Below are 22,181 nucleotides of genomic sequence, written 5' to 3'. Positions count from 1 at the left end.
TCCGCAATTCACAAATGTCTAGACTTTAAATTCTATTTTAAATTAAAACGTATGTGGACCATGTACCAGGATTTCGATACAAGCTGTGTACTGCATAAAAAAGAACATATCTTACTATCTTATGGTTTGATAAAGCAAGATTCTTAGGCCGCGTACACACGCGGGGACTGTTCGCCCAACTTTGTCCGTCAAACAGTTTCGGCAAACAGTCCGCTCAAAATTAGCATGAACGGACATGGCCACACACGACGGACGAACAGTTTGCTGAAACTGTGCGCGATGACGTGAACGGCACGTACGACGGGACGAAAAATACGATGTCCTATACACTGCATTATAACTTTCGGCGTGTAAATCCTTTCTGAGCATGCGCGGAACTTAGTTTGACGAACAAGCCTACACACGAGGGGACAGTTTTTCGGAATTTCCGAAAAACCTTGTTCAGCGGACTGTTCGCTGAAACTGTCCGCTGAAAGCCCACACACGAGCGGACTGTTTGCCGAAACACTGTTCAGCGGACAAAGTTGGGCGAACAGTCCCCGCGTGTGTACGCGGCCTTAGATTGTGAATAGGAGAGGAATACACTTTTTATTTGTAGGTTTTCCTTTTTTTCCAAGTGTAGATTATTTTCACTCTCTATTTGAAGTTGGTTATTTTCATTTCAGATTGGTTATGGAACATTTCATGCCTAACAGTTTTACCCCCTCCCAAACCATACAAAATCTCTGATTTAACTTAGTAGCACTTAGCCCTGGTTCACATTGATGCGATTTGACATGCAATTTGACATGTCAAATCGGCGGCAATGGCACTGTCCTAATCGGTGTGACGTTGCATTTGCAGCGCCACCTTGATTTCAAAAAGTAGTTTCTGTGCTACTTTTTGCGATTTCCATTGACATCGATGTCTGTGAAATCACAGAAGAATTTGGGACTGACATTCGGGAGTGAAATCGTGTGAGTTCAGTTGAACTCGCACGGCTTCATTCCCACAGCTCATTGTGAACCTGGGCTTAAAGTGATTATAAAGTTTTGTTTAACCGATTGTCGACCGCCTCACACTGATATACATCGGCAGAAGGGCTCGTACAGGCAAACTAACGTACCTGTACGTTGCCCTTTAAGAGGCGGTCTGCGGGCGTGTGCGTGCCACCGGCGACAAGCTCCGTGATTTCGGGTCGCGGGTCCTGCGGACTCGATGTCCATGGGGATACCCGCAATCGCCTCACGGAGAAGAACGGGGAGATGTTAATGTAAACAAGCATCTCCCCGTTCTGCCTAGTTACAGTGTCACTGATCTCTGCTCCCTGTGATCGGGAGCAGAGATCAGTGATGTGTCACACGTAAGCCACGATCCCCCACAGTTAGAATCATTTCTCTCCTAGGGACATACTTAACCCCTACACTGCCCCCTAGTGGTTAACCCCTTCACTGCCAGTGTCATTTACACAGGAATCGGTGCATCATCAGTGCACTGATTGCTGTATAAATGACAATGGTCCCAAAAATGTGTCAAAAATGTCCGATGTGTTCGCCATAATGTCACAGTCATGATAAAAATTGCTGATCGCCGCCATTACTAGTAAAAAAAAAATAATTATTAATAAAAATGCCATAAAACTATCCCCTATTTTGTAAACGCTATAACTTTTGCGCAAACCAATCAATAAACGCTTATTGCGATTTTTATCTACCAAAAATATCTAGAATACGTATCGGCCTAAACTGAGGAAAAAAAATGTTTTTTATATATTTTTAGGGGATATTTATTATAGCAAAATGTAACAAATCGTGCATTTTTTTCAAAATTGTCGCTATTTATTTGTTTATAGCACAAAAAATAAAAACCGCAGAGGTGATCAAATACCATCAAAAGAAAGCTTTATTTGTGGGGAAAAAAAGACATCAATTTTGTTTGGGAGCCACGTCACATGACCACACAATTATCAGTTAAATCAACACAGTGCCGATTCGTAAAAAGTGCTCTGGTCTTTGACCAGCAAAATGTTCCCGGGCTTAAGTGGATAAAAAAAAAATCATGTTATACTTAACTTCTCTGCACAGAGCAGCCTGGATCCTCTGCTTCTTGGGTCTCTCTGCACTGCTCCTGGCCCCTTGGGGGGGGGGGGGGAGCTGCTACACACAGAAGGTTTTTTAGCTTAATGCATAGAATGTTGCTAGGACATGGCGCGACCCCAATCTCTGTAAAGAGCAACGTCCGTGGTGCTTTAACCAAGTGATTGGCTGTGTGCAATCAATGTAAACACGGAGATACCAGTAATCGGCTCTCCTTGTCTCACACTGGCAGAGTGTGTGGCTTAGCCCTTGTACACACGGTCGGAGATTCCGAAAACCAAATCCGTCAGATTTTGTCCGACGGATTTTGTCCGAAACTGTTGCATACACACGGTCGGACAAAGTTGTCGGAAAATCCGATATGATGACGTTATTTGGTTATGACGGGACTACGTTCAGGCTAGTAGCCAATAGCTTTGGTGTAGGAATTTGATCTGAGCATGTGTGGCACTTTGTCAGAATTCTCTACACATGATCGAAGTATGTCCGATCGGAGCATTTTGTCTGAAAATTTTAACAACAAGTTGAAAAACTTGGTCCATCGGATACTCCAACGGAAACAGTCTGATGTAGACCACACACAGTCGGAATATCCGACAAAACGGTCCGAACGGACACATTCCGTCAGAATCTCCGACCGTGTGTACAAGGACTAAGAGAGCCAATCAGCAGCATCTTCACGCAGGGGGACATCTAGGAATGTAATCAGTGCCCTGATTACAATATAGCAATACAGTGTCACCAATCAGTGCCCACCAATGACAGCAATCAGTGCCCACCAGTGGCACAGTCAGTGCCCACCACTGCCCACAAGTGCCACCTATCAGTGCCCATTAGCGATGCCAGTCAGTGCTGGCAATCAGTGTCGCCCATCAGTGCCACCCATCAATACCTCTCAGTGCCCACCAGTGCCACCTATCAATGCCCATCAGTGTCTCCTATTAGTGACTATCAGTGCCGCCTATCAGTGCTCATCAGTGCCACCTATCCGTGCCACCTATCAGTGCCCATAAGTGCGGCATATAAGTGCCTCATCATCAGTGCCACCTCATCAGTGCCTATAAGTACCACCTCCTCAATGCCCACCAGTTCAGCCTATCACTGCCCATCAGTGCCGCCTCATCAGTGCACATCAGTGAAGGCGAAAACTTACTTAGTTACAAAATTTACTGACAGAAAAAAAAAGTAAAAAACATTTATTTTTCAAAATTTTTGGTCTTTTTTAAAATAAAAAACCCAACAGTGATTAAATCCCACCAAAAGAACGCTTTGTGTGAAGAAAATGATAAAAAATGAGTTTGGGTACAGTGTAGCATGACCGTGCAATTGTCATTCAAAGTGCGACAGCTCTGAAAGCTGAAAAATGGCTTGGGCAGGAAGGGCGTATAAGTGCCGATGTTGGCAGCAGATGACGTGCTGCCCCTGCCAAGGAATCAGGAAGTGAAGCATTGCGGCTTCACTGCCTGGTTCCTTACTGCACACGCAGTGTGTTTCCCAGAACACAACGGGGAGCGGGCATCTATGGCTATTGTGCGGCTAGCTATGCCCGGAAGTGGGTGCAGATACCTGTATTATACAGGTATCTGCACCCCCCTCTCCCCTGAAAGGTGCCAACTGTGGCAACGGGGGGGGGGGGGGGGAGGAATCTGCTGAGCAGAAGTTCCACTTTAGGGTAGCGCTCCCCTTTAAGTACAGTTTACATTAGGATAGCTTTGCCCAAGATCCACAAAAATCTGAAATGATTTTGAATAAAGCAATTGGTACATTGAAGATAAAATTAAGCAGTCATCGTTATGATTTACATAACAGATGTTGTAGAAGAAGATTTTTTTTTGTTTCATAAAGTTTTATTGAGTAATTAAATATCAAAATACATATGAACATTTCAAAAAGGAACATGGCATAGACACGTCTAGCAAAAGTAATAAATTAATATTTACCATGACATGAGATAGATTGGTATAAATGCTATCAGCATGTTTAAACCTTATGTTGAATCCTAGTAGAAGTAGATCTAATAATTTATGGCATTTCAAAACTAAATGTAATTGGGTGATGAACTTTCTTTTTACCTTTTAGGGCTTCAAGACAAAATAATGTAGGACTTTCAGTTTTTTATGATCATATCTACTATTCAGAAAGGAAATCTGCTTCCATCAGAAAAATTCACAAATATACAGGAAAAAATTGCACTACCATTAAGCTAAAACCATCCATTGTGGACGTCATCGACATGAAAGTAATTGCTCAGCTGTCACATACCAGTGAGGCTACTTACTCACAGATATCTGGTAAGTTGATTCAATAACGTAACGACTGCTAATTTTGAGCCATCTGACTGTTATTTTCAGCTCACATGGCTGTCATTGCTAAAAATAACACTCGTTATCACAAACGGCTAATGTTAAAGCTTAGTGAGCCCAATACTAGTTTGCGTGATGATTCTGTCTTATATCTATGGCTTCCTGTCTTTTGTCATTTCTTTAACTTTTTTTAAAATAGGAGTAATATTGCATTTCTAAATAAATGTCAGTAAGGCTAGGTTCACACTGCTGCGATGTAGGAACGCTGCAAATCCACTGCGGGTTCCCGCATCGCATGTCTCCCGGCGGCAGTTCACACTGCCCTATGCAAACTGCTGGGAGTGTCAGTTAAAAAGTAATGACACCTCCAAATCAGTTCGCATATCGCAGTGCGATCTGCAAACTCGGACAGGAATCGGATTGCATGGTGTGAACACTCACGCGATCCGATTCTGCTGCGGACCAAAAAAAGGGTCCTGTGCGAGTTTGGGCCGTATGCGATGCGAATTCAGCCATACTATCTGTATGGCTGAAATCGCATCGCACAGAGATCGCATGTGATTTGCACTGCAGTGCGGTGCAAATCACATCCGATCTCGTACACCGCAGCAGTGTGAACCCAGCCTTAAACTGGAACACAATTGATTGATATGGAACCCATGTCTTAGTCTTCATGTTTTTTGCAAATCATTAGGCTGATTGGTTTACTACATTTAACCCTTTTAGTGCTAGAGCCTTTTTATTTTAACCTTTTTTGCATACTTTATACAAATGTAGAAATGATCAGGCATCTTTTAAAGCCTCCAAAGGAAAAAGGTAAACATACCTTCTGTAGCAGCGGGTAGTTAATCTTTTTTTTATTGAATTTTGCAAGGTATTACAAAACAAGACAATAGGCCAATACAACCAAGCCCACACCGGGCAACTGCCTCATATGCACAAAGATACATAGTAGCAACAATTGTTTTTGGTGATTTTTTATATTTTTTAGGTATATGCCAAATATTTAGCACAAGTGTTATTTATTCACTCCTTAGCACTGCTACATTCTTTCTATATATTAGCAACATAACTTAGTATTAGTATCCTATAAGGCTGGATTCACACCTATGCATTTTTTGTGCTTTTTGCATTTTGCAGATTTGCACTACAGAACGTGTTCCATAGGAAACCATGTTAAATGGACTGTAGTGCAAATCTTCAAAATTCAAAAAGCACTAAAATTGCACAGGTGTGAATCCATCCTTAGTAGGCAATAAAGCAGAGTTCCACCCAAAAGTGGAACCTCCGCTTTAAGCACGCCTCGCCTTTTTTTGGGGGGGGGGGAGTGGGTACCTAGTTTTGTATCATATAGATGTGGAGGGTGGGAGGGATTGAGAGGTTTAACAAAAGACACTCAACACTCCACAACAACAATTTGTGCTTTCAGCCCACAAAAGGACTGAGTGCATTTCTGGAAGAATATCAGGTATTATTCTGTACTTGGAGGGACATCAAGGGGAACCTATAGGGATTGTGCATGTACTTAATTTTTTTCATTTTGGTCTGACATTTAATGACACAAAATACCGTACAAGAAAATCATACAATTTTTTTAATTGGGTCTGTTTTTATTGATCAGCAAACTACAGCGTTTTGCATCATTTTTTTGCCCTAACTTTACTGAAAAACATGAAGATAATTTTGCTACATATGAATTCTGCACAAACATATTTTGTATAATACTGGGATGAAGGACACAATAAAATACTCTTATGTACTGAATATTTCTAGAGCCTGACCTTTGCAATGAGGGAACTGACTATTGTACAGGAATATGTCAAAATGATGCAGCAAGCCAGAAATGTAGATGTATAGAAGGGTTTCAAATTTCCATTGATGGAAGACACTGTGAAGGTGAGATGGACCCTCTTTCTTTGATTACCTTTGAGATACAGGTAATAACTGATTCAATTTAGGTTAACCTAATATGTGTAAAGCTTCATTGTATTAATAAGTAGCATCCATGTAAACAAGAGTTTGACTGCATGTAGCCATTCACTTAGTGTGGCACCTGTGGCTTCTGGAAATATAAAATACCTTAGAAACATCCATGTTCATGACACCTAAGGACTAATTACCAACATTTCCTCTTTACTGACTTACAATGTATTGTTATGCGCTGTTTTCATTATGAAGGTGGCCATGTTGGTATATGCAGGGCTTTTCTTCCTTATGACAGAGCCTCCAGCAAAGAGAAAAGTGAGCAGCACAGTAGTGACATCACCAAATCTCACTCCAAACCTCATGTGACTACTAGTTAGAGGCAGCGGTGCCTTAGTCCATTACTCACTACAAACACTACTACTTTTTACTTTTTCAATTCTGTTTCACTTTAAGGAACCAGCAAGCGATTGAATCAGCCAACAACCCCCCCCCCCCCCCCCCCCCCCCCCCAAGCAGATTTTTCTTTAAACCAGGGAAAAACAGGTGCCTGGGGATGTATGTATTCGGAACACTCTACATTCCCTCCTCCACTAACCCATAAAAGGAATTTCCTTTAAGTTTCACTTTAAGGAACCAGCAAGCGATTGAATCAGCCAACAACCCCCCCCCCCCCCCCAAGCAGATTTTTCTTTAAACCAGGGAAAAACAGGTGCCTGGGGATGTATGTATTCGGAACACTCTACATTCCCTCCTCCACTAACCCATAAAAGGAATTTCCTTTAAGTTTCACTTTAAGGAACCAGCAAGCGATTGAATCAGCCAACAACCCCCCCCCCCCCCCCCCAAGCAGATTTTTCTTTAAACCAGGGAAAAACAGGTGCCTGGGGATGTATGTATTCGGAACACTCTACTCTCCCTCCTCCACTAACCCATAAAAGGAATTTCCCTTTAAAAATGACACCAGTAAGATCTGTGCAATTTATTCCTTTTTGTACATAACACACGTGTTAAAGTCCTCAGACCCTCCTCATTCTAGTATTTAAGGAATGAACGTCCAGCTCTGATGAAAATGAACACCGTAAGAAAAATATGTTTAATATTTAGAAAAAATAAAACAGTTCCAGCTGTTAAATTATAAATGTTTATTGAGGAAGGTTAAAGGTGGGAGGCTCAGCTCGCTAGACTTTCTATTTCAGGTGAACCTAAACATGAAAGTAAAACAGCTGAGATGGGTTGTTTTAAGTTTCTGCCCTGACAAGTCATTTTGTAGTCTATATTAAACACATGACATGAATATTTGAAAAATGTATAAGTCTAGGTATGTATTCTAAGTTACATCTTTATATATTTGTCTTTAGATATAAATGAGTGTGCTCTTTGGACCCATGGCTGCACTCTTGGCTGTGAAAATATACCAGGTTCCTATTTTTGTACTTGTCCAAGAGGCTATGTTCTTCTACCAGACAACAAGTCATGTCATGGTGAGTTCTTTCCCATTTACATATATATAGTTTTGTTTCCACTTTTAAATGCCATCACTATGCACATTTCATTTGGCACAACTGTGGCAGAATCCAATTTAAGAGAACATCTTTACTTCTGTTCCTCCATAAGACACACTAGCCCTTAGGCCACATGTATAACATCCTGGTAAGGCACTGGTACAGCGTCCAGCCTTGCTGTCAGCAGCCTCTCAAAATCTAAGACAGGCTGAAATACACAATCGCTGTATGCAACTGGATGTTGTACTTAGTTAGACTTGTGTTTAGGGCTGTATGCATTCAAGGATGTATGCCCTGCATTCTAGAAATTCCAAAATTGGCCAAAAATGCTGACCAAGTGATCTATATATATGTGTATATATAGTACTTATTTACAATGTTTATGTTTTAACTTGTTTTAACTTTTTTGTTTGAGTATAGTGCAATGTTTGTCCCGAACATGGTTGAATCCATTTACTGTTGACTGACTCACTACCTTTGCATAGGCCTAAGTGTGGCTTATAGGGATGGGTGAACGGTTTGGCCCGAGGATAAGTTGGGGCCAAACTTTGGTTGTTCGGATGTTCAGCGAACACCAAACAATATGCATTTTAAGAAAAAAAAATCACTGCTCTCGAAAAAACGTAAGTTAAAAAAAAAAAAAAATTAAATTGATACATGTCCCCTGGGGCAGGACCCGGGTCCCCAAACAAGTGTGCCGTGAATGCAAAGAGGGCTGTGACTCCTGTGCATATGTCCTGTCACCTTGTCACCGATCCAGCTGCAGCAATGGTCCTCTCTTTCACAAGAGACTCTGACAGCAGCGGCAGTCAAAGGCTCCTGCTGCTGTCAGTCAAACTCCTTTAGGCTAGGTTCACACTATTGCGATGCGGGAACGCCGCGAATCCGCGGCGTTTTCCCGCATCGCTCACCTCCCGCCGGCAGTTCACACTGCCCTATGCGGACGGCTGGGGGTGTCAATGTTATGTTAATGACACCCCCAGATCCGTCGGCATATCGCAGTGCGATCTGCCGACTCGCACAGGAATCGGATCGCATGGTGTGAACCCCCATGCGATCCGATTCCGTTGCGGACCCAAAAAAGGGTCCTGTGCGAGTTTGCTGCGGGACAGCTGCGAGTTCAGCCATACTATCTGTATGGCTGAACTCGCAGTGCTACGGAGATCGGATGTGATTTGCTGTGCGAATCACATCCGGATCTCCCCCCGCAGCAGTGTGAACCCAGCCTTAAGGAGGGAGCAGGGACATGGCTTTTCAGTAACTGTATGTGTCTATTGACGCACGCAGCCTGTTTCAAGAGTGTGCCCCCATAGCACATGGCTTGTTAAGGGGGCACTTGTAGGAAGAAAAAAAAGCGGACAGTGAGGTGGATGGCTTCCAGAAGAGGTGGTAAGGGACTGCTCTTTGCAATATCATTGCACAGAGCAGGCAAGTATAAACTTTTTTATTTTAATTAAAAAAAAAAACTTTTGGTATTATTTTAATATGTCTGGGTTTAGTTCCTGAACAGTTTTGTGAATTTTTCTTGAAATCTGAAGAATCTGTGGCAAACCCTACTGAAGTCTATAGAAGATGGTCCTGTTTATTCAATTCTGCCCATTTGCAGGACCAATAAGCAAGTTATTGTCAAACAAAGGTCCTGGGAGACCAGGCCCTGCCATAGGTAACATGTGCCAATTCCAAAATCGAAAAAAAAAAAAAAAGTGCTGTGGCTTACAAAGAAATATTAATAGATCCAACATGCACTGACAATATGGCTGTTGTGGGCTGGATTATGCTTTCCTTCAGGTTATTGGCTATTGTGACTCAACTGACCAGGAGCAAAGGCTATGCACTGTATACTAGGGGTTCTTTCATTCTGATGCCAAATTTAAAATTTTCAGCAGGTTCAAAAACTTTGCAAATCCTGGGGATTTCTTGTGAATCTGAACCTCATCCCTTGCCCTTTCTTTTACCCAATTGCATGTCTGTAATGTCGTGTACACACGGTCAGACTTTCCGGCAGAAAAAGTCAGACGGAATCTTTTCATCGGATATTCCGATCGTGTGTGGGCCTCATCAGACTCTTTTTTTTTGAAAATTCTGACGGACCTAGAAATAGAACGTGTTTTCAATCTTTCCGATGGAATCAATTTCTATCGGGAAAACTGTTTGTCTGTATGCTATTCCAACAGACCAAAAACAACGCAAGGGCAGCTATTGGCTACTGGCTATTGAACTTCCCTTTTCTAGTCCCGTGTTGTATGTCACCACGTTCTAGCTGATCGGACTTTGGTGTGATCATGTGTAGGCAAGACAGTTTCAGTGGAACTCCATCAGGAAAAAACCGTCAGAGTTTATTCGGACGGAAAAAACGGTCGTGTGTACGTGGCATTATGCTTGTTAAGCTTACTGATAAATTCTGATGAACAATTTTATTTTGTTCTAGGATTGCCTTGCTTTAGTATTCCTCTGCTAAATTGTGTTAAAACGAACACGAAAATCCCTGAATTTGGACGAAAATGCATTTGGACAATAACGAATGCACATGTGTAGTTAGAACCCCAGTTGCGTTTCTTCTTTTGCTGTCTGTGGGCAGATTTCTCCTTTATAGTTCTTGTCAGTCAGGGGCGGACTGACAACTCATGGGGCCCCCGGGAAATAGGAGATTATGGGGCCCCCAGGCAATGAGAGATTATGGGGCCACACAGTATACACAAACACACACACACACACAGTATAAAATCACACAGGTTACACATACATGTACACACAGTATACACATATGTTGGCTGAGAAGGTACTGGAGAGGCGGGGCAGCCATAATCTCTGGATTTTTAGACCAAAAGGATGTCGGCAAGGGACATTTCAGATGCCAGATCTAAAAAAAACACAGATTTTTACTTACTGTCCCTGGTTTTACTGAGGCTGGCAACCCTGATGGGGCCCCCTAGTAGCTCGGGACCCTTGGGCAGTGCCCGAGTTGCTGAATGGTCAGTCCGCCCCTGTTGTCAGTCCTTTTCATTAGGATCTATTGGTTTGTGTTGTTGGTCCTCATAAATTCTAGATCTCTGTGGTCTAGTTACACTTTAATTATTGTTGCCACTAATTACATAGTTGAATGTTATCAACAACCTCATAGGAAACTGTCACTTATGTTAGTTTATGAGTACTCTCGCTGCATTAAAGCAATTTAACAAATTACATATTGCTGCTTTAATGACTCTCATTATTTTGCCTTCTTCTCCTTTGCTCACTAAATTAATGAGAATGTTTAGAATAGCTCTCCAATGTGAAAGATTACAAATTTCCTGTAAATGCTGTTTTATTGTGAGGTGACTAGTGCAGAGTCAGATAAATGCATTGTAATCTTTGTCTGTGTTTTGCAGACATGTTCGTGCAACTGTAATTTGTCATTTCAATCTATAATGTTAATTGTAGGAAGCGTGCACAATGGAATTAGCTTCAAGACACAGATTTAACGATTCATTGTTTTAAACATTGGTTATGCAACTATTACATGAACTAATCTTGCGTGAATAATTACAGGACAAAAGATTTACAGATTCAGTATTAAAATAACAGCTTTTTAATAAAGGTGTTCAGTGCTCACTCCCCACTTTTTTCCTGTTAAAATGTGGGAAATGCATTCATCAGCAAATGACAAGCACATACAACAGCATGTTTAAAATGAAAAATATGAGTTCCTCATAATGGGCAGTAAAGACTATAGGCAGATTTTGCTGTATATTGGTGAGTGATTGACAGATTGGTTGTTACTTGTGTTGCATTATACACAACTTTTCACATGCAATGCAGCTGCCATTTAAACTTGTAATAATTGAATTGAGTAAGGCCGCGTACACACGCGCGGACTGTTGGCCCAACCTTGTCCGCTGAACAGTGTTTGGGCGGACAGTCCGCTCGTGTGTGGGCTTTCAGCGGACAGTTTCAGCGGACAGTTGGACGGACAAGGTTTTACGGAAATTCCGAAAAACTGTCCGCTGAAACCTTGTTTCAACGAACAGTCCGCCCGTGTGTAGGCTTGTTCGTCAAACTAAGTTCCGCGCATGCTCAGAAAGGATTTTCAAGCCGAAAGTTATAATGCAGTGTATAGGACGTCGTATTTTGCGTCCCGTCGTACGTGCCGTTCACGTCATCGCGCACGGTTTCAGCAAACTGTTCGTTCGTCGTGTGTGGCCATGTCCGTCCATGCTAAGTTTGAGCGGACTGTTCGCTCAAACTGTTGGACGGACAAAGTTGGGCCAACAGTCCGCGCGTGTGTACGCGGCCTAAGTAGAAGCTGAATAAATTCAAAAAGCTTTAGCTTTATGAGTGATTTTAGGCAGACCCCTCACCATCTTCCCATGTACAAGTTTTCACAAACTATGAGCAGCTTACTCCCCTGAACATTTGCTGTGTGCAGGATGGTTTTGATATGTCTCTGGTCTTTTAGGGTCTATTCCAGGGATATGCAATTAGCGGACCTCCAGCCATCGCAAAAATACAAGTCTCATCATGCCTTTGCCTCTGGGTGTTATGCTTGTGGGTGTCAGAGTCTTGCTATTCCTCATGGGACTTGTAGTTCGGCAACAGTTGAAGGTCCGCTAATTGCATATCCCTGGTCTATTCTAGCCACTGAGTTACAAGACAGTGGTTGGTGTGCAGTGCTGATCGCTGCACATCTCACTGTTCACTTTTTTTTTTTAAACAAACTTTATTGAAATGTCACACAGGTTCTACTGGTTGTTGCAAGATGGTGGATTGCCTTACACTGCGCTGAAAAAAAGTATGGTCTGAACCAGCCAGCTAGGAGACAAGACATTTTGCCTTGTCTTCCAGTGGTGGTGGGACTGCACCACAATATCTACTTGATGCAGTTCTTCTGCATCTGGTGTGAATGTACCCTTAGAATGCATAAAGAAGAAAAATAATAGAGACTATGCCCTTGTTTACATTGAATGTGGCTTTGAAATCGTGTGACTTGATCGGAAATTGCACGATTTCAAAGCCTTGCGTCAGTGCAACTTTAGGTGCGACTTTCAAGACATCTGTATGGTTTCATGCACAGATGTCTATGCAAGTCGCACCCAAAATTGGTCAAAAGTAGTGCAGGAACTACTTTTTCAAACCACAAAGTTGGCGTCGCACCAATTTGAACAGGGTCATTGCTAACAGTAAGGTGCGACTTGTCATATGATTTGACCTGTCAAATTGCATGACAAGTCTCTCCAATGTGAACGAGGGCTCAATCATCACTAAATTGTACACAATCATCATTCAATCATTATTAAATTGTAATAACTACTAGCATATGGGTTGCTGAAAATTGTGGTTCACCCGTCACCCTGTCCAACACAACGTCCATCTTACAGTCACTCAGTAACACAGACCAGTCCATAGCGTGTTTTGTTTTATTGAGGGGATTCAACTTGGATGGGTATTAGGGAATTATGGGATGCCCAGGAATTGTAGAACAATTAATTCTGAATTGTAAAACAATTATGAATTGTAGAGCAATCAATTGGGACTACTATGTACACTTACTGTACTTACACCTTAATCTTCTCTCCAGCACTTCCCTTGCCTGCAGACTGTCACTCCTCCAGACTAGCACCATGTGGATAGGCCTCACACTGCTCCAGCCAGGCCTTAATGAACTGCCTTTTGTGGGTAGGAACCTCGGGCCCCTGTGGTGTAGAATAGTTCAGGTGCTAGCTGTCCTCTGCTCAGCTACAACTCTCAGATAGCTCTCTTCAGGCCCTGCCAGCCATCCTTCTGCAAGGACCCCTTTCCACTGCCCTTCTCCACAGTCCTCTCTCCACTGGTTCTGCACCCATCTCTCAAACGGCAATCTTCCAGCTCTCTCAGACGTGCCTCCCCAGTCCTCCCGACTGTGCTTATTCACCAACCCTCCTGGCTGCGACCAGTAGTCCTTCTTAGACTCTTATGCCGCGTACACACGGTCGGAGAATCAATCGGAATGCGTCTTATCGGATCGTGTCGTCAGATAATCAGACTGTGTGTGGTATGCATCGGACTGATTCAGTCCGAATCTCCGTCGGACCCAGTTTTCCAACATGTTGGAAATATTTCCCGACCAACTGGGCCGGTCGGACGTAATCCGATCATGTGTAGAGAATTTTGATCGGACCAAGTGCCACACATGCTCAGATCAAATTCCTACATCAAAGCTATTGGCTACTAGCCTGAATCTAGTCCCATCGTAACGAAATTACGTCATCACGTTCTGAAAGATCGGATTTTTCGATAACTTAGTCCGACCGTGTGTATGCAACAGTTTCGGACACAATCCGTCGGACTAAATCCGACGGACAAAATCCGACGGATTTGGTTGGCAGAATCTCCAACCGTGTGTACAGGGGCTTAGAGTGTTCTCTCCTGCTGTCCTCTCTCCTGCTCTCGCATGTGCTTCTGATTCCAGGATCTCTTCACTCCTCCCAGATGCACCCAAGCCCCAGCCCAGGGCCACCCCCCCACCCCTCCGCCCAGACTGGGGCACAGCCTCCACACTCTCTCAGTCCAGCTCTTCCACTGACAACTCTCCCCCAGCTGGGCTGACCACAGGTGTTTAAGGAGGCCTGCACCCTGCCAATCCAAGTTGGGGATTGGTCAAGGCTCCACAGATAACTCAGGCAGCTCTACCTCTCCTCCTCTCCTCTCCTTCCAGGACCTTCTAGAAGGAAGGGGGAGGTGATGGTGATGCCACCTGTCAGTCACCCAAATCTCCCTGAGCCAGTCCCAGCCCAGAATGGAAACAAACAGGCCTAGCCACCAGCTAGGCCTGCCCAAATTTTCCTACCCTGTCAAAAAAATCCTCACTTCTAGCACTCACTAACTAGAGGGTGCTACATATCTTACTACTCAAATATCACTTAGGCTACTTTCACACTGAGGCACTTTACAGGTGCTATAATGCTAAAAATAGTGCCTGCAAAGCACCTTGAAAGAGCCTCTCCTCTCACTCCAGGAGGGCTGAGGGCTTTTACATTGGAGCAGTGCACTGGCAGGATGGTAAAAAAAGTCCTGCAAGCCGCATCTTTGCAGCGATGTAGGTGTGGTGTATACACCACTCCTAAAGCGCCCCTGCTCATTGAAATCAATAGGTAGCACCGCTGGACCGCCGGCAAAGTGCAGCTGCAGCATTTTTAACCCTTTTTTGGCCTCTAGCGGGGGTTAAAAGTGCCCTGTTAGTGGCCGAAAACCTCAACGGTAAAGTGCAGCTAAAAATAGTGTCGCTTTACCGCTGTACCCCCGATGCCGCAGAATGAACTGCACTCCTGTGATCCGCAGGGAAAGAACAAATGAGCTTTGGCTGTACTTCTCCTTTAACCACTAGCCGACCAGCCGCCGTCATTATACTGCTGCAGGTCGGCTCATTCCCGCAAATTGCCATAGATGTAGCCATAGCAGGCGCCCGTGGGGGACCTGATGCACGTGGGCGGCGGCTGCGATGTCCACCAGCCACATGTGATAATGGGCTGGAGAGACAGAACGGGGGTAAACGTGGGTAAACACACACATCTTCATTCTGACAGGAGAAGAGAAACAGATCGTCTGTTCCTAATAATCAGGAACAGTGATATGTCTCCTCCTCTAGTTAGTCCCATCCCCCCACAGTTAGAAACACACCTGAGGGAACACATTTAACCCCTAAATGTGTCAAAAGTGTCCGATCTGTCCGCCACAATGTCGCAGTCCTGCTAAAAATCGCAGATCGCCGCCATTACTAGTAAAAAAATAAAATGATAAAAATGCCATAAATCTATTCCCTATTTGTAGACGCTATAACTTTTGTGCAAACCAATCAATATACGCTTGTTGAGATTTTCTTTTCCCCAAAAATATGTAGAATATATATCGGCCTAAACTGATGAAGAAATTTTTTTTTTTTACATTTTTTTTTATTATTATTATTTATTATTGCAAAAAGTATAAAATATTGATTGTTTTTCTAAATTGTCACTCTTTTTTTTGTTTTGTTTATAGAGCAAAAAAAAACAAAAAAACGCAAAGGTGATCAAATACCACCAAAAAAAGCTCTATTTGTGGGAAAAAAGATGTCAATTTTGTTTGGGTACAGCATCGCACGACCATGCAATTGTCAGTTAAAGCGACGCAGTGCCATATCGCAAACAATGGTACTAACTGGTGCACTCAGAATCTGGCGCAGCTGTGCATGATAGAAATTCGGCTTCTAATTTCAGCGCGTTCAATTAAGATTTAACAATAAAACCTGGAATCTGATTCTATGGTTTCTCTTCAGAGCTACACCAGATTTTGCACCATGCAGTTTTAGTAAATAACCCCCAATATGTCTTATGGTGAATAGAAAATGCTTTTTCCCTACAGTCCCTTAAAAATAAAAAATAAATCCATACATTTGATATTCCTGAGAGTAAGCTAAATAATAAAGGATCGCAGAACCATATAAATATAGATAAATAAATAAATGTGATTGGACAGCACAAAACATATAAGAGTATGTAAAAGAAATAAATCAAACATTTAAAGTGTCTTATTAGTCCGTAGCTTGCACCATGCTAATCTCTGTTCACAAACACTTGTCAGCTGCAGCTTGTCACTAAACCTTCATTCCAACAGTAATATTTGAAGCTGTGTCTTTTCCAATCCTCCATGTAATGTACCATCACCAAACACCCGTCAGGCATAAGCACTTACCAGGTCCTTATGTTCTCATCTTCATGTACGCCGTACTACGCTTTCATGATCCTTAGTCCTGCTCTTTACTTGTCACCATGGTCTTGTCGCTCATTTCTTCCCCTCCTTGGTGTGAGTTGCACTCAACAGATATTTTTTTCAGCAATGGGAACCAGAAAAAAATCTCATAAAAAAACAAAAAAAATCTGTCTGGCATAAATGACTTTATAATGGCTTATGTCTCAGGAAGCAGGATTTACAGATTCAGTATTAAAATAACTTTTAATAAAAGTGTTCGGTGCTCACCTTCCCATAAAAATACCTTGCTATGTTTCGTACAGAAAGGCTAATGCTGGCCATACACTAGACAGAAAATCGGCTAAACCCATTTTTGAAAAACATACATTCGGCCAGAGGCGCGAACGATAGTGCCATCATGTAATGACCGATAAATCGTTCAGTGGACATAAATGAATACATTTTTGTTTGTTTGTTTTACATATACCTAGTGCAAACAGTTCGAATTAACCGCTTGCCAACCACCAGCCGCAGTTATACTGCGGTAACATGGCTTAGCTGCGCAAATCGCCGTTATGTTACGTTGTTCCCTCTGGTCTCCACTAGGGGCGCATGCCTGCACCTCGCCCCGAAGCCCGATGCGAGTGCCCGGCGGTCTCGATGGCCGCTGGGCTCCCGTGATCGCTCGTAACATGCTGTAGACAGCGGTGCCCGTCTTTTGCAAATATCTCCTAAACCGTGTAGGTTTAGGAGATATTTCTTGCACCTACAGGTAAGCCTTAATCTAGGCTTAGCTGTAGGTAAAAGTGGTCTGTAAGGGTTCACAACCACTGCCAGTGACATTTTTACAGTAATCAATGCATTTTTATAGCACTGATCACTGTATTAATGCCAATGGTCCCAAAAATGTGTCAGAATTGTCCGATGTGTCCGCAATAATGTCACAATAATGATAAAAATTGCAGATCACCGCCATTACTAGTAAAAAAAAAAATAATAATAAAAATGCTATAAAACGATTCCCTATTTCAGTGATGGCGAACCTTGATGTTTTGGAACTACATTTCCCATGATGCTCAACTACACGGCAGAGTGCATGAGCATCATGGGAAATGTATTTCCAAAACATCTGGGGTGCCAAGATTTGCCATTACTGCCCTATTTTGCAGAAGCTATAACTTTTGTGCAAACCAATCAATATACGCTTATTGCAATTTTTATTACCAAAAATATGTAGAAGAAAACATATCGTTTTTTTATATATTTTTGGGGGATATATATTTTAGCAAAAAGTAGAAAATATAGCTTTTTATTAAAATTGTCGCTCTTTTTTTTGTTTATGGCGCAAAAAATAAAAACCGCAGAGATGATCAAATGCCACCAAAAGAAAGCTCTATTTGTGGGAAAAAAAGGACGTCAATTTTGTTTGGGTACAACGTCGCATGAGTGCGCAATTGTCAGTTAAAGAGACGCAGTGCCGAATCGCAAAAATTGCTCTGGTCAGGAAGGGGGGTAAAATCTTCCGGGGGTGAAGCAGTTAACCTTTCAATTTATCGTTTGTTCGGCTGAAAATTTCCAACATTTTTCAGCTCAAAAACATTTAAAACGATTATGGATTTTGTGCCCGTTAACTGACCTAAAAAAGGACAAACTGTCTAAACGACAGAATTGCAGCCGATTTTTTGCATCCTGTATAGCCAGCATTACTCATAAGGCTACTGTTATACGAAACCTGTGAAGGCAACCTACTGGTTTCTATATTTCTATGATTTCACTATCTTTTGTCCTATTGGGTACAATGGAAGTTTTTTTCAGGCAAACAAAATACGAAAAGACTTAAGTTTACATAGAAAAGGAAAGCACCTGCTATCCATCACAATATTTATATCTGTCTGGTAGTTAATTACAGATGTTTGCTCAATTCATAATGCTTACAGCTGTGTTTAATCAGACAACTCTTTTTCAATCTGCTAGATGTGACACCTTGCTTACAAGAAAATAGAAACTGCAGTCATGGCTGTGTACAGACAGCTGGAGGACCTGTCTGCTACTGCCCCGAAGGATCAGTGCTTGCTAGTGATGGGAAAAGGTGCACAGGTATGCAGGACTTCTAGAAAGAATAATGGTCACGTTAATGAACTAGCCATCCTCTCTTATCAGCATGTATGACATTTCCAGCCCCTTCCCATATGGCACATCATCATGGGCCTGATCACAACGGGATGGATTCACTAAAACTGGAAAGTACAAAGTCTGGTGCAAGTTTGCATTAGACCTGTGCAATTCGTTTCATCCTGAATAGTTTTTCTAACGAATTTCGACAAATTAGTTCATTCGGAACTATCCGAATTAACGAAAACATGTTTAACACATTTTTACAAATATTCGTAAAATCTAATATTTGAAAATTCATAAATTCGAAAATTTGTAAATTTGCAAATTCAGACATTTGTAAGTTCGAAAATTCGTAAGTTCGAAAATCCGAAAACCTAAAATTTCGAAAATCTGAAATAATAACTAACTAATAATAACTTAACTATTACTAACTATTATTACTAACTATTAAAGCGGAGGTCCACCCTTAAAAAAAAAAAACATTAACTTTGTCCAAAAAAATCTATAAAAAAAAAATCTTTTTACTTACCAGAAATGCCTGTTGCTTCCTAATCTGCCTCTTCCTATTCCGCGATGCTGTTCGGTCACTTCCTCCTCTTCGGCGAGCTGCCCCATTGTCTTCTGGGACCTGCGTGTGTCCCAGAAATCAACAGGGCCATTCACAAAGCGCCGCGTGACTTGCAGAGCGCAGTAGGAAACGGGCTGTTTCCCTTAGATAGGATGGTAAGGTAAGTGCTCTTATTAAAAGTCAGCAGCTACAGTGTTTGTAGTTGCTGACTTTAAAAAAAAAACAAAAAAACGGCTGGAACACCGCTTTAAATTATAGGTATTAAAATTTCCTTTCAAATTTGGCTGTTAGTGAACATAACGATTACGAATGTATCCGAAGTTCCGAATTATTCGAAATAATGAATGCCGTGGAACGGAACAAATTAATAATAAGAAATAACAATAATAATAATAAAAACTTTTTTATTATTATTATTTATGATTAATTTGTTCTGTTCCATTTGTTTAGATGCGACATTCATTATTTTGGATGATTCGTAACTTTTGAGAAATTCGTTACATTTACTAACAGCCAAATTTGAAAGTAAATTCCATTACCTATAACGTAATAGTTAGTTATTCTTTCGAATTTTCAGATTTTCTTTCTTATTTTCGGATTTTCAAATTTCCGTATTTTAATATTTACGGATTTACGAATTGCGATCATAACGAATGACCCGAGAAATGGGGGAAAAAAAACTGATTGAAACGAAAACAAAAATGAGCGAATTTTTTCGACAGTGCGCGTCTAGTTTGCATAGTAACCAATTTGTTTCCGGGCTTTTTTTTGTCAAAGCTTAATTGAACAAGCTGAAGTTAGACGCTAATTGGCTACCATGCACAACTGCATCAGATTTTGCACTCTCCAGTTTTAGTAAATCTTCCCCAACTGGTGAACTCAACATGTCTGTAAGCATCCTGTCATTGTGTGCCAACATAAATAAATAGTTAAATGATCATCATGGACCTGCCTAGTGACCTAGTCTGTCATGACAATGTAATAATATATTGAATATGTAGATATAGTATATAGAACAATATAACTATTTTATTATTTATATTATCTATAGTATTACGAATATGCAGTGTTCTGTGTATATTTTCTGTCTTTATTATGTTCAGGACTAAAAAGTTACACTTGAAAAAAAAAATAGTTTTTGATAGTTATAGCTAAAGGATTGCTTGAATATATTATATTTATATCTCCAGACCGCATGCTCATTTACACATGTTTACCAAGCTAGTAATAGTTGTTTTTCTGAATAAAGCCAGTTTATTGAGCTCAGCGGCTAAAGCTCAGATTTAAACACAGAACAGGTTGAGTAAAAAAAAAGAGAAAGGTCTGGTACTGCCCGTGACACACCTCGATCCCTATACAGTACAACAAAGCAAAAATACCTCATGGCAATTTGAGTGAGGTGAGCACGGGGGTCAACAAAAGAAATAAACATGGTTACATAGTTTATTAAAAACATGAGTAAATACATGGACATAAAAACCAAGCTATTGAGGTAGCATAATGACAAATGGTTTAAAAACATTCACATGTGTTGTTGTATTTACCCACTTAAGGACCTATTTTTTACACTTGTTTACAAGTTCAAATTAGGTTTTTTTTGCTAGAAAATGACTTAGAACCCCCAAATATATATATATATATATATATATATATATATATATATTTTTTTTTTTTTTTTTTTTTTTTCAGACACACTAGAGAATAAAATGGCGGTCGTTGCAATACTTAATGTCACATTTATTTGCGCAGCGGTCTTACAAATGCAATTTTTTGAAAAAAAATAAGAAATTTTAAATAAAAAAAAAAGAAAACAGTTAAGTTAGTCCAATTTTTTTTTATATTATGAAAAATAATGTTACGCCAAGTATATTGATACCTAACAAGTCATGCTTCAAAATTGCGCCCGCTCGGTGAATGGCGACAAAGGTTGACACTTAAAAATCTCCATAGGCGAAGTTTAAAAATTTCTACAGGTTACCAGTTTTGAGGTATTGCTAGAATTATTGCTCTCACACTAACGATCGCAGCAATACCTCACATGTGTAGTTTGAACATTGTTTAGATATGCAGGGCGTAACTTAACCTCCCTGGCGTGTGGCTCGGGCTGGATTTTCAGTACCAAAAGCGGTAACCCCGAGCCACACTCGGATTCACATCGCAGGATCCAGGTACAGCTACTTACCCTGTCCCCAGGATCCTGTGATGTCTCCCCGCTGTGTGTGCGAGCCGTCCTCCGCTTGATTCATCACAGCACCGGGTTCCGTTCCCTGCGAGCGTTGCGACGCACGGGGACAGAGCCCGGCGCCAAATTAAAAAAATGAAACACACACAATACATACAGTACACTGTAATCTTACAGATTACATTACTGTATTAAATAATTTCACATCCGTTTTGTCCCTAATGCTTTGTCCAGTGCCCTGCATGCAGTTTTATATTATATATATTGTTTTTCTGCCTGGAAACTGGAGATTGTCCATAGCAACCAAAACTGTCCCTTTACATCAAAAGTGATTTTAGACCAGCTGGAAAACACTGATAATAAATTAGAATCACTTGCAGAATTGAGCGATACTGATTGGTGGGGAAATCCGTCATCAATCACTGAAAGTAATGATAGCGACAATTCTCTAACTGAGCAAATTTCAGTGTTTTTGATTTGATTACATTATTGAATCATTTTTATTATTATTATATTATTATTTGTTATAATCATTTATAGTTATTATATTATAATTTATGATTTCGTGTTTCAAACTTCATCATACCCGGGATATTTACTAGACTCTTGTTTGGACAGATTTAAGTGAGTTATTTCTAAGAATTACATGCCTACAATATAAAATGCCAAATTTCCATGCAAAACATTGTACCTCTTTGAGCATAAAAAATCTGAAATAGTCATACCGCCAGGGAGGTTAAGTATACGTCCTACACTTATTTATTTTACTTTTTATTTTCTATTTTGACACTGTCCCTTTAAAAAAAATGTTTTGGATCACTTTTATTCCTA

The 22,181-nt window shown here is 41.1% G+C and overlaps 1 protein-coding gene across 5 annotated transcripts in view; it reads left to right on the top strand.

Moving 5' to 3' along the window:
* Positions 1–22,181, top strand: part of EGF (epidermal growth factor) — a 198,747-nt gene that overhangs the window by 69,271 nt on the left and 107,295 nt on the right. For all 5 annotated transcript variants that reach the window (XM_077476716.1, XM_077476717.1, XM_077476715.1 and 2 more), the window contains 4 exons: positions 4,155–4,366; positions 6,152–6,274; positions 7,663–7,785; positions 18,460–18,582. In XM_077476716.1, the coding sequence (XP_077332842.1) occupies positions 4,155–4,366; positions 6,152–6,274; positions 7,663–7,785; positions 18,460–18,582 (581 nt within the window). The remainder of the gene's footprint in view (positions 1–4,154; positions 4,367–6,151; positions 6,275–7,662; positions 7,786–18,459; positions 18,583–22,181) is intronic.

This window comes from Lithobates pipiens, unplaced genomic scaffold (genome assembly GCF_037356315.1).
Source record: "Lithobates pipiens isolate NorthernLeopardFrog02 unplaced genomic scaffold, aLitPip1_a1.2 Scaffold_13, whole genome shotgun sequence".
Taxonomy (NCBI): Eukaryota; Metazoa; Chordata; class Amphibia; order Anura; family Ranidae; genus Lithobates; species Lithobates pipiens.
This window is presented reverse-complemented; position numbering and strand designations above follow the sequence as displayed.